The sequence below is a fragment of the Dromaius novaehollandiae genome, chromosome 18 (genome assembly GCF_036370855.1).
Source record: "Dromaius novaehollandiae isolate bDroNov1 chromosome 18, bDroNov1.hap1, whole genome shotgun sequence".
NCBI classification, from domain to species: domain Eukaryota; kingdom Metazoa; phylum Chordata; class Aves; order Casuariiformes; family Dromaiidae; genus Dromaius; species Dromaius novaehollandiae.
Window position 1 is genome coordinate 15554909 of NC_088115.1, and position 11235 is coordinate 15566143.

An 11235-nucleotide genomic window follows, 5' to 3' on the forward strand; every position below is an offset into this window, starting at 1 on the left:
GCACGCATACCTGGTGCACGCACACCCATTTGCACCCGCTGCACGCACACCCGTGCGCACACCCACGCCTTGCTGCTGCGGGCTGAACCGGAGCACGCGGCACACCGGTGCAAAGAGCCCGGGAGGAAGCAGCCAGCACGGCGCCGCGGCTCAGGCCGCCCTCGGCAAGGGGCCGTCACCGCCGCTCCCGCGGCCTCAGCCGCCGGGCGTTCCCGGGATCCGCTCGGATCGCTCCGGTTGCATTGGGCCCCGCGGGATGCACTGGGGCCAGCGCTGGAGGCGGCCGCCCTCGGCTCGCAGCCCCCGGGGCCGGCCCGGATCCGGCCCTCCCCGGCGCGGCGCTGGCTGCCTGCGCAGGATGCGTGCCGGGGGGACGGACGGACCCCGTGTGCCCGGCTCCCGCAGCGCCCGGCCCTGCCTCCCTCCCGCCGCGGCCCCGCGCGCCTCCACCCGCCGCAGCCCCTTCAAATATTTGGCAAATAGGAAATAAGCGCGATATAATTTCCTCGGCGTTATAATTTAAGATTAATCCATATTGTTACGACACTAAATAAATGCCGTAATATTGAAGCGCGGCTCAAATTAGCTTGACGGAGTGCCAGAAGTACAATTAAAACGTTATCCGATGGGTAATCACGAGCGAGCCGCTCGGCGCTAAGTGCCCCTCGCAATCTGTCGCCTTGCGACGGGGAGCAAGGGAGGCTGGCGGCGAGCGGCGGCCGCGCGCGGCACGGTGACACCCCGGCGCCGGGAGCAAGCTGCAAGCACGGCCGCGGCACCGGGCACAGCGATTCCCGCGCAACCCCTGCACCGGGCATGGGGATTCCTGCACCAGGCACGGCAATTCCCGCACCAGGCAGCGATTCCCGCGCCGGGCAGAGCAAATCCTGCACCGGGCACAGCGATTCCCATGCCAGGCACAGCGATTCCTGCACCGGGCACAGCGATTCCCGCGCCGGGCACAGCGATTCCCGCGCCCCCGCGCCGGGCCGGGCGATTCCCGCACGGCCGCTGCTCCGTGCCCATCTGTTTCGCTTTACGGAGCGGATGAAGAAGAACTCCAGGAATGAGATTATTGGGTGAGTGTTTATTTACCCGCGATGGCGGGCGGGGAGGGAGGGGCTGCAGCTCGCAGCCCGTGTGAATCTGCGAAGGCACAGAATAGCCAAATCCGGCTATTTTTATTTTCTGCTATAATTACGGGCTCGGCTCTCGGCGTGTCGCTGCCAGCAGCGCCGGGCCCGGCGCGGTGACTGGGGCCGGGGGGGCACAGGGCACCCGAGGCCGCCGGCCGGATCCGCATCCCGGGAAGCAGCGGAGCCACGTGCAGCAGAGGGGCCGGGAGAGCCCGTTTTGGGGCATCCACGGCATTTCGGGGTGCCCGCAGCCGCGGCACCGAGCACTGCGTGGCTCCCCAGGCCCGCGCGTGCACCGGCACCGCCGCGCCGATCCACACAACCAACGCACAGACGAAACCGCTCGAGTGCAATTCTGCAAGATTTGGGTTTCCGAGCGCTCCGCTGCTTTTCCTGCTTCCACATGTGCGTGCCCCCCCCCGCAACCCCCCCCCGTAATCTCCAGCCGAAGTGTCGCTAATAAGGAGCAGACAAGTTAATCTCAAAATCTGTTTTAACTTTGACACCTACTCTTTAAAATGCACCGCGCGTTCCCGAGCGGCGGGGCCGGGAGCCGCGGCGGCATCGCGGGGCGGCCTCTGTCCCGAGCCCCCGGCGGAGGCGGCGGATCGGCCGGGCTCCGGAGCCGCGGGAAAGCGGCGGGCGAAAGGGAGCCCCCGAGGCCCCACCTGTTTATCCCGCCCGCGCCCGGGGAACGCCGCGGTAAAAAAATGCAGCGCTTCGCCCGAGCCCAGGCTGGAATTTAATCCGCGGAGACAGCTGCAGGGAGCACGGGCCGGAGCGGGGGGAGCCGCGGCCCCGCTCCCCCCGGGAGCCCCCGCGCCGGCCCGGCCCCCGCGGCGCTGCCGTGCGTTACGGCAAACCCGGGGCCGCGCCGCGGTGACAAATAGCCCGGCGCGATCTGAACTATATATCAGTCTATAAAAACGTCAGAAGGGCAAAAATTTAGGCCCCGCGTGAAAGTATCGCGTTCGCGGACCCCGTTCGCCGGCGTTTCCCGCTCCTCCCGCGCCACGTTTCGGGCCCGGGGCGGCACCGCGGCCCGGCGGCACGTGAGATTCATCAGAGCAAGGGGCCCAACGCCGCTCCGGGCCCGGCCGCAGGCGTCCATGCCGCGGGGCCGATGCTGGTGCAGGGGCTGCGGCGGGGGCTCCCGCGCCCCGGCCCCCAGCCAGGAGCACCCTGGGGAAACTGAGGCAGCGGCACCGGGCAGGGGCGCGGGGACACGGGGACGCGGGGACACGGGGACACGGGCACAGGGCCCCGGCCCCGGCGCTGTCTCGCGCAGTCATTTGCATGGTCTCAGTGCCAAAAACAGATGCAAACCGAAGCATTTGTTTGTAATAACTGCGCGGCCCTGAATTATGGCTTTAATAAAATAAAGCTAAACAGTTTTTATCTCCCTTTCGCGGGGCTACCTCCAAGCCCCAGCGCTCAGCAAGGCCTCCTGGGAGGTGTAGTCCTGCCCGGCGCACGGAGCCATCCCGGGCAGCGGCGCCGGGGCCCGGAGCCCCCCGAGGGCAGCGGCGGCCCCGCGGCCGCGACGGCTCCGGTCGCTGCGCTGCGCTGCGGGCGCGGGGGGAGCGGCCGCCGCCGCCGCCGCCGGGCACCGGGGCTGCGCGGCCGCGCCGAGCCGCGCCGCGGCCCCGAAGGCGCACGGGGCCGGGCCGGGAGCCGGGAGAGCCGCGCTGCACCGCGCCGAGCCGCCTTGCACCGCGCCGAGCCGCCTTGCACCGAGCCGCGCTGCACCGAGCCGCCTTGCACCGCACTGAGCCGCGTTGCACCGCACCGAGCTGCACCGAGCCGCGTTGCACCGAGCCGCGCCGAGCGCAGCCCGCGGCCCGGCCGCTCCCGCCCGGCTCGTGCGAGCGCGGCGGCCGCCAGTAAATTATAATTTTTATGAGCTCGAACAACGTTCCCGTAAGCGCGGGAGTCTCCGTGCAGGGCTCGCCGGGAACGTCTCCGACTCGGCGGCCCTGCCAAAGCGCGGAATATTTTTAGCTCTTTCTGTTGTTGGGTTTGGCTTTTTTTTTTAAAAAAAAAAAAAAAAAAAAAGCGAGTTTCTGCCGGGGTATTTTTAGCCTGATCCATGTTATTTTAACAGCCTCCTTTGCGTTCGGGCTCCCATGTGTCGCCCAGGCCGCGCCGGCAGCTCGGCCGGGCTGCGGGGTCCCCGCCGGGGCGCACGGCCGCCGGGAGAGGCAGCGAGCGGCCGCCGGGCCCCCCCAGCCCCCCCGGCCCCGCGCAGCCCCCGCGGCCCGGCGCGGCGCGGCCGGCGGCACAAAGCGAAACCGCCCCGGCGGCGGGCCCGATCCGGCGCCGCCTCCCCGGGGCCCCCCCGGCGGCCCGGCCGTGCCCCCCGCCCTAATCCCCGCGCTAATTGTAATCCCATTAACGCAGACGGAATTTTATTAGCGTTCGCAGCTCGTCAAAGCGGCGACAATAACCGGGGGCCGCCGCGGCGCGACGCCGAGGGAACCGCCGCGGCCGCGGGCAGCGCCGAGCCGGCCCCGAGGAGGCCGGATCCGGCCCCGCTCCGCGCTCGGGCCCCGGCGCGATCCCGGAGCCCGGCGGTGCCGGGGCCGCTGCCCGCGGGGCGCCCCGTGCTCCCGGCTCCGTGCACCGCGCTCCGTGTGCTCCGCTCCGTGCACCGCGCTCCGTGCTCCCGGCTCCGTGCACCGCGCTCCGTGTGCTCCGCTCCGTGCACCGCGTCCCCGCTCCGTGCACCGCGGACAAAGCGGCGGCGGCGGCGGCTCCGGGCGGGCGGCCGCTCTTTGCCCGACGCCGGCCGCATCCCCGGAGCAGCCGCCGCGGCCGCCCCGCTGCAAACGCCCGGAGCCTCCCGGGGTTTGTGGAGAACCGGCTCCGGGAGCCCCGCGCCGCCCCGGCCCGGCCCGGCCCGCGCATAACGGCGCCGTTGCCGGCCCAGAAAGCGCCTCCTTGGCCGGGCAGCGGCGCTCGCCCGGGGGGGGCACCGAGCTGCAGCCCCCGCGACGGCGGGAGGGAATAAAGCGGCGGCGGGAGGGGGGGGGGGGTGGACGAGCCCGACGGCAGCGGCGCCCCGTCGCGTCGCGTCCGCGCTGACCTGCGTGCGCCGCCACGGTGATGGGCGCCGGGAAGTACTTGGCGGGCTGGAAGTGGCCGGGGGGCTGCGCGGCGCCGCGGCCCGGCCCGGCCCGGTGACTCAGGCCGCCGCGCTCGGGCAGCAGCCGCGGCGGCGGCGCGAAGTCGCGGCCGTCCATGGCGGCGCGCGGGACATGCACCCGGCGGGGCCGCGGACGTGGCTCCTGGGCGAGGCTCAGCGCCGCGGCGGGCCGCGCTCGGCGGCGGGCGGCGCTCGGCGCCGGGGCTCCCGGCTCATCCTCCGCTCCTGGGCGCAGGGGAGAGAAAGGCAGAGCGTGAGAGCGCGCACGGCCCCGCCGCCGCCGCCGCCGCCGCCCCCCCGCCCCGCGCCGCTCCCGGTACCGGCCCCCGCGCTTCCTCCCCTTCCGCCGCAGCGCGCTGCCCGCTCGCGCCCGCTTCCCCCGGTGCACGGGCCCGCCGCTTCCCGGTGCACGGGGTCACATTTTTCCCCGGTGCGCAGGCCCTCGTTCCCCCAGTTCCCCGGTGCGCGGGCCCTCGTTTCCCCGGTTCCCTCGGTGCACGGGCCCGCCGTTCCCCGGTGCACGGGGTCACATTTTTCTCCGCTTTCCCCGGTGCCCGGGCCCTCATTTCCCCCGTCCCCCGGTGCGCGGGCCCCCTATTTTCCCGGCTTCCCCGGTGCCCGGGCCCTCCTTTCCCTTGCTCCCCGGTGCACGGGCCCTCTATTTTCCTGCTTCCCCGGTGCACGGGCCCGCACTTCCCCGGTTTCCTCCAGCGCACAGGCCCCCGATTTCCCGGTGCACGCGTTCCCATTTTTCCCCGGTTTCCGCGGCGCACGGGCCCCTAATTTCCTGCTTTCCCCGGTGCACGGGCCCTCATTTCCCCGGTTCCCCCGGTGCGCGGGCCCCCTATTTTCCTCGCTCCCCCGGTGCCCGGGCCCCTTAATTTCCTGCTTCCCCCGGTGCCCGGGCCCTCGCTTCCCCGGCTCCCCCGGTGCCCGGGCCCTTCTTTTCCCGGTGCCCGGGCCTCCTGTTTCCCCAGCTTCCCCGGTGCCCGGGCCCTCTGATTTCCTGCTTTCCCCGGTGCCCGGGCCCGCAGTTCCCCGGCTCCCCCGGTGCCCGGGCCCCCTAATCTCCGGGCTCCCCCGGTGCCCGGGCCCGCGCAGCGCCGCCGCCCCGGTGCGCGGCCGCGGGGCTCCCGGCTCGGCGGCGGCGCGGCCGCACAAAGGCGCGGGCCCGCCGGGGCATTGTTCTCGGCAGCGCCGGGGCCGCCGGGCCCGATCCGGCGCCGCTGCCGGGAAGGGCCGCGCCGGGGCCGCCGCCGCCGCCGCCGGCGAACAAAGGGCGGCGAGCGCGGCCCGGAGCCCCCGGCGCCCCCGCCGCTCCCGGCCGCGGCGACGCGTCCCCCCGGCAGCGCTGCGCCGGCGCCCGCGGGCAGAGCCGGGCACCGGCCCCGCGCGCCGCTGCGGCCGGGGGAGCGAAACCGCCCGGAGCCGTATTGTCCGCGCAGGAGAGCGGCAGCACGGCGGGGCATTTTCCACCGGCGAAACGCCTCGCCCCGCCGAAAAAGGAAACAAAAAACCAAAACAAAATAAAAGCGAAAAATCCGCCGCCGGGAATTTTTGCTCGGTTGCAATTTTTTTTAATCCAAAAAAAAAGCGCAAAAAAATAAAATTATATATATATATATATATATCCACGAAAGCCAAACAAAACACATAATTGCAGTTACTTACTGGAGGGGTGTTCCTTGCACAGGGTGAATGCAATACAATTAACTCGGGCAGTGGGGCTGTGTGTTGTATTCCTACTGGTATTTGCACTGTGCTCGCCGGTGCACTGCACATGCACCGGCTGCTCCTGCAGAAAGGGAGAGGGACCCCGCCGCGGGTCCCCGCCTGCCGCGCACTCCGCCGCGCGACGCGCCCTGCATGCTAATAAGCGCGTGCCGCGCGCGCCCCCTGATTGGCCGCCGCGCGGCGCTCGCGCCCCGCGCCCCCCCCGCCCCGCTCCCGCCGCCCCGCCGCCCGCCAGCGCCGCCCGCCCGTTGCGTCAGCGGGCCCTCCCAATAGGCTGGCGCCCCGCCAGCGCCCTGCCAATCAGGGCGCGGCGGGGGCTGCGACGCGGCCCGGCGGCGCCGAATTCAAGCCCGGCGGATGAATGGGGGGCCGCGCGCCCGGCGCGCGCCCGCCCGCCCTCCCGCCCTCCCTCCCTGCGCGCGCGCGCGCGCTGCGTTGCAGCGGGGGTTGCGTTGCAGCGGGGGTTGCGTTGCAGCGGGGGTTGCACTGCACCTCCGGTGCAACCCCTGCAGTGCAACCCCTCCCCTTCTCAGGACCGCCACCCGGGGGGAGCGCAGTGACCCCCCCCCCACCGAGCCGCGCTGGGGAGCAGCGTCTGTTACGCTGTTCAGGAAAAGAAGAGGAAAAAAATAAAAGCCCGTTTATTTGCATCAACCACCCGCTGCGCGTCCGCAAGGGGAGGGAGCCGCCGCCGAGCGCCCTCCCCCTCCGGGTGGGCTCCCCCCACCTCGCCCGTGCCCCGCGTGCACCCCGCGCCCCGCAGCCAGCCCCGCGCCGCCCCGCCGCGCTCCCTTTCTGCACTTCTGCCCGGCGCGGCGAGGGTTAACCCGCGGCGCTCCCCTCCCCCCTCCCCGCGCCGCCGCCCCCTCCCGGGCGCGCGCTCCCCCCTCCCCCCGCCCCGGCGGGGCGGCGCGGATTGGCTGGCCGCCCGCCAGCCCGCTGTCAATCACGCAGTGTAAACAAGGCGCTGATTGGCTGCGCGCCAGCCCGCACCGGGCCGCCTGCAAAAAGCAATTACTGGCCGCGCGGTTTCAAGGCGGCCCGGGGCCGCGCGATGAAAGGCGATAAACCGGGGCGGTTTCCAGGCCCCCCCGGGCGGACCCCGCCGCCCCGCGGCCCGGGAGCGACGCGGGGGAGATCAAAGGCAGCGGAGAAAGGGGAAGCGGCCGGAGTCACCCGCCGCCGCCGGCACAGCGCGCCCGCAGGTCGGCCGGGCGCGGGGGGGGGGGCCGTGCAATGCATGCGGGAGCCGGGGGGGCTGTGCAGTGCCGGGGGGGCCGGACAGCGCGGGGGGGGCCGTGCAATGCATGCGGGAGCCGGGGGGGTCGTGCAGTGCCGGGGGGGCCGTGCAATGCATGCGGAAGCCGGGGGGGCCGTGCAATGCATGCGGGAGCCGGGGGGGCCGCCCAATGCCGGGGGGGCCGTGCAATGCAAGCGGGAGTTGGGGGGACGGGCAGCGCGGGGGGCCGCCCAATGCCGGGGGGCCGCGCGATGCAAGTGGGAGGCGGGGGGCCGTGCAGTGCCGGGGGGCCGCGCGATGCATGCGGGGGGTGGGGGGCCGTGCTACGCTGGGGGGCTGCGCAGAGCAAGCGGGCGGTGGGAGGCCGTGCAGTGCCGGGGGCCGCGCAGGGCATGCGGTGCTGGGGGGGCTGTGCAATACCGGGGGGGTCCGCAGTGCATGCGGTGCCGGGGGGCTGCGCAATGCAAGCGGGGGGCGCGGGGGCCGCGCAGTGCACGGGGGGGGGGCATGTAATGCAAGCGGGAGGCCTTGCAATGCGAAGGGGCAATGCGGGGGGGGGGGGCTGCGCAATGCGAGCGGGGGGGGGGGGGCGTGCGGCGCAGCAGAGGCGCTGCCGCGCGGGGGGGGCGCCTTGCCGGGGGCCGCGCGGTGGGAGGGGGCCGGGGGCGGCGCAGGGAGCGGAGCGGCGCGGCCGCGGGGCCCCTCGGCCTCCCCAGCCCGGCGGCGGCCGGCAGTTATTGTCGAAATAAAAGGCCGTAATTGATTGAAAACGCAAGAATAAATCAAAATAACTTGTACAAGATATTAGATTACAACGGGGCTATTCATTACGGCGAGACGACAATCGAATCGAGCAGGAGCGCGACCGGGGGACGCGGCGGGACCCTGCGGCCGCCGCGCACCGGCACCGGCCGGCACCGCACGGTACGGGGGCGCGGGGGGGCGGCGGGGGGGCCGCACGGGAATGCACCCAGCACGGACCAGTGCATGCACAGACGCCCCAGTATGACCCAGTGCTCGCCCACGGGTGCAATGCGCACGCAGCGCGGCCGCGGTGCCCGCACAGCCCCGGTGCACACCGCAGCTCGGGGATGCGGGACGCCCCGGCTGCCGGGCACCGCCGGAGCACGGCCACGCTCGGTCCCCGGGGCCCCCCCGGCCGTGCACGCCGCCCCCCCGCCCTCGCCTCCCGTTATCATTTTGCATTCGCCGCTCCGGAGCGCGGCCGCCTGCTCCCGCCGCGCCGGGGCCCCGGCTCCCCCCGCGTTAACGTCCTGCAGCGGGATCTCCCTGCGCACCCGGGAGGGGCCGGGCCGGGGCTCCGGGCGGCTGAGCGACGCGGTGCAGCGACGCGGCGCACGGGCAGCGCTGCCCTGGGGCCGGCGCGTTGCTGCGGCCGCTGGGAGCAAACGAGCGACAATTTCCTGACTGCAAATAAACAAATAAATGAAATACACAAATAATCTGAAAAGCCTCCGCGCCTCTTCGTTCCTTCAACGCAAGCCGGGGGAAGCCGAGGGGACGTGCGGGGCTCGGGAGGAGGCCGGAGGAATCCCGGGGGGGTGGGAGGGGGACGCGGAGCCTCGTCCTCGGGGCCGGGCCGGGCTGCGCGGCGGTGCCCGGGGATGCGGCGTTCCGGCCCGGCGCTCGGGCCCTCCCTCCGCTCGCTGCTCGCTCCGGACCCCGTGAAACGCGGGGTCGGAATTTGCAGCTAAATCTCTCCCCGGGTGTCGCAAGCGCCGCCGCAATCCCCGGCGCTCCCGGGCGAGGGTACCGGCAAGCGAGCGCAGCCGGGAGAAATTAAAGCGAGACGTTCACGAAAGGCTCCGGCCACCCCCGGCCTGCACGGAGCGGCGGCGGCAGCGGCGACCGAGCCGCGTGGCTGCGTCCCCGGGCACCGCACCGCACCGCGGGCAGGATACTGCACCGGGGCATTGCACCGCACCCCGGGCACCGCACCGCACCGCACCCCGGGCTTTGCACGGCAACCGCGCCCGCTCGGGGACCGGGGATCCCCCCCCCGCCGTCGGCCCGGCCCCCGCCGCGCTGCCGGGGCCGCCGCGCCCGCAGACAAAGGAGCCGCGAGGCGCCGCCGAGCGCAGCCCGGCCCCGGCCCCGGCCCCGGCGCGGCGAACAAAGGCGGCGGCGGCGGCTGCGGGCGCCCCGGCGGGTGCTCGGCGCTGCGCACGGCGGGGGGGGGGACCCGCTCCCGGTGCCCCCCCCCCCCCCCGAGCCCCCGGCGCCGCGGGGCTGCGCCCGACCTGGGAGGCAGCGGCAGGGACGGGCCCACGCGTCGCTCCGGGCCCTGCTGAGCTCCGTGCGGGGCCGGGGCCGCGGCGTGCGGCTGCCGTGCGTGCGCGGTGTCCCCGGGCCTCCCCGGGCCCCGTGCAAGCCGTGTGCGTGTGCGCGGTGTCCCCGGGCCTCCCCGGGCCCCGTGCGAGCGCAGGGCCGTGCTGTGCTGCTCCTGTGCGTGTGCACGGTGTCCCCGCACCTCCCCGGGCCCCGTGCAAGCCGTGTGCGTGTGTGCGGTGTCCCCAGGCCACGCCACGCTGCTCCCATGCGTGCACGGTGTCCCCAGGCCTCCCCGGGCCCCGTGCAAGCCCCAGGCCCCGCCGTGCTGCTCCCGCGCGTGTGCAAGGTGCACGTGTCTCCGCAGACCCCCCCCGGCCCCAAGTCCCACGGCGCAGCTCCGCGTGCGCCCGCACAGCGCCCATGGGAGCGTCGGGGCCGGCGTGACCCGCGGGGCAGCGCGGTGGCCGGCAGCACCCTGACTGCAGCAGCACCCGAGGGTGCGTGGGGGGGACCCAAGAAGGGGCCACCCGGGGCTGAAAGCAGAGTCGGGGGCAGTGCGCTGCGGCCTCCTCCGCTCGCCCCCGCCTTGCAGCCCTCCCTCGCCGCCGGCCCGCGGCCCGGTGCTGCGGCTGCCTGGCAGCTGTCGGCAGGGACGGGATGGGCTCCCCCGCTCCCCCGGGAGCCGGCACCTGCTCGGGATGTTTTGGCGTTTTTTCCCTCCCTGGGAGCTGCGAATCCCCTCGGAGGGCAGAGGAGGCACGTGCTTCCCGCAGCGGCTGCCGGAGCCGGCGAGGGAGCGGCGGGCTTTCCCCAGGGAAAACCCTGCGGCTCTGCCCGCGGGCTGGACGGCTGCCCCAGCGCTGCCGGGGGACGTGCCGGTCCCGCTGCCGCTCGCAGTGCATCCCCGGGGAGCAGCCGGCTGCGGCTCTGGGACCCTGGGGAGCGCGGTGCAGCACGGCACGGTGCAGCAGGGCACAGTGCGGCATGGCACAGCATGGTGCGGCAGGGCACAGCATGGCACAGTGCAGCACGGCACAGCATGGCACGGCGCGGCACGGCACAGCATGGCACGGACAGCTCGGCCTCCCGGCACTCCCGGCCGCCGGCTTTGCAGCTGGCCGAGGCAGCGCTTCTCGTCGCCGTGTCGCAAGGCCATCTGCAATCAAGGGTCGTTTTGCAAACGCCGGGGAAGAGGCCGGCAGCCCGGGAAGCCCCGCGATGCAACCCGAGCCGCAGGCAGCGGCAGGCCGGGCGCTCCCATGCACCGGGCAACCGTCCCCGCGGTGCCCCCGCCGCTGCCGAGTCAGCGGGGACTCCCGGTGCTGCCGGGCCCTGCTGCTCCGCCGGGGCGGCTTCGCCGGCACCGGGAGCCAGAGGGAGGGTGGAAGCACCAGCTCGCCCCGCGCTCCTGGGGAACGGGGAGGCGCTGAGCTCCGTTAGCCGTCCCGTTGTACGGGATGTGGGAATAATCGGGTTTGCTAATGCAATTGCGACCATGATGGGAAAATCCTACTGGAAAATGTATTAGAGCAATTATCCGTCTCACTCCGCAGCCGGGCGTAGCATTAATATTCAATTTTGATGTGGAAGTCCTATTATGTTAATGACTTTGGTGACAAAAGTCATTAATGTAAGACTTTTTCTTTCTGGCGCGGCATTAGCTGGGGTGAGCACCACCGTGATGCCGG

At 73.0% G+C, this 11235-nt stretch overlaps 1 protein-coding gene and 1 long non-coding RNA gene across 3 annotated transcripts in view; one reads left to right on the forward strand and one right to left on the reverse strand.

The window, feature by feature from the left end:
- Nucleotides 1-6159, reverse strand: part of BAHCC1 (BAH domain and coiled-coil containing 1) — a 29342-nt gene extending 23183 nt beyond the window's left edge. For both annotated transcript variants that reach the window (XM_064522831.1, XM_064522830.1), the window contains exons 1-2: nt 5953-6159; nt 4222-4506 (exon numbers count right to left, since the gene is read on the reverse strand). In XM_064522831.1, the coding sequence (XP_064378901.1) occupies nt 4222-4378 (157 nt within the window). In that variant the 5' untranslated portion in view covers nt 4379-4506; nt 5953-6159. The remainder of the gene's footprint in view (nt 1-4221; nt 4507-5952) is intronic.
- An 811-nt stretch (nt 6160-6970) lies between these two features.
- Nucleotides 6971-8729, forward strand: LOC135330239 (uncharacterized). Its single transcript, XR_010392116.1, has 2 exons — nt 6971-7220; nt 8057-8729. It is a non-coding gene; the product is annotated as an uncharacterized LOC135330239 (long non-coding RNA).
- The last annotated feature ends 2506 nt before the right edge of the window (nt 8730-11235 follow it).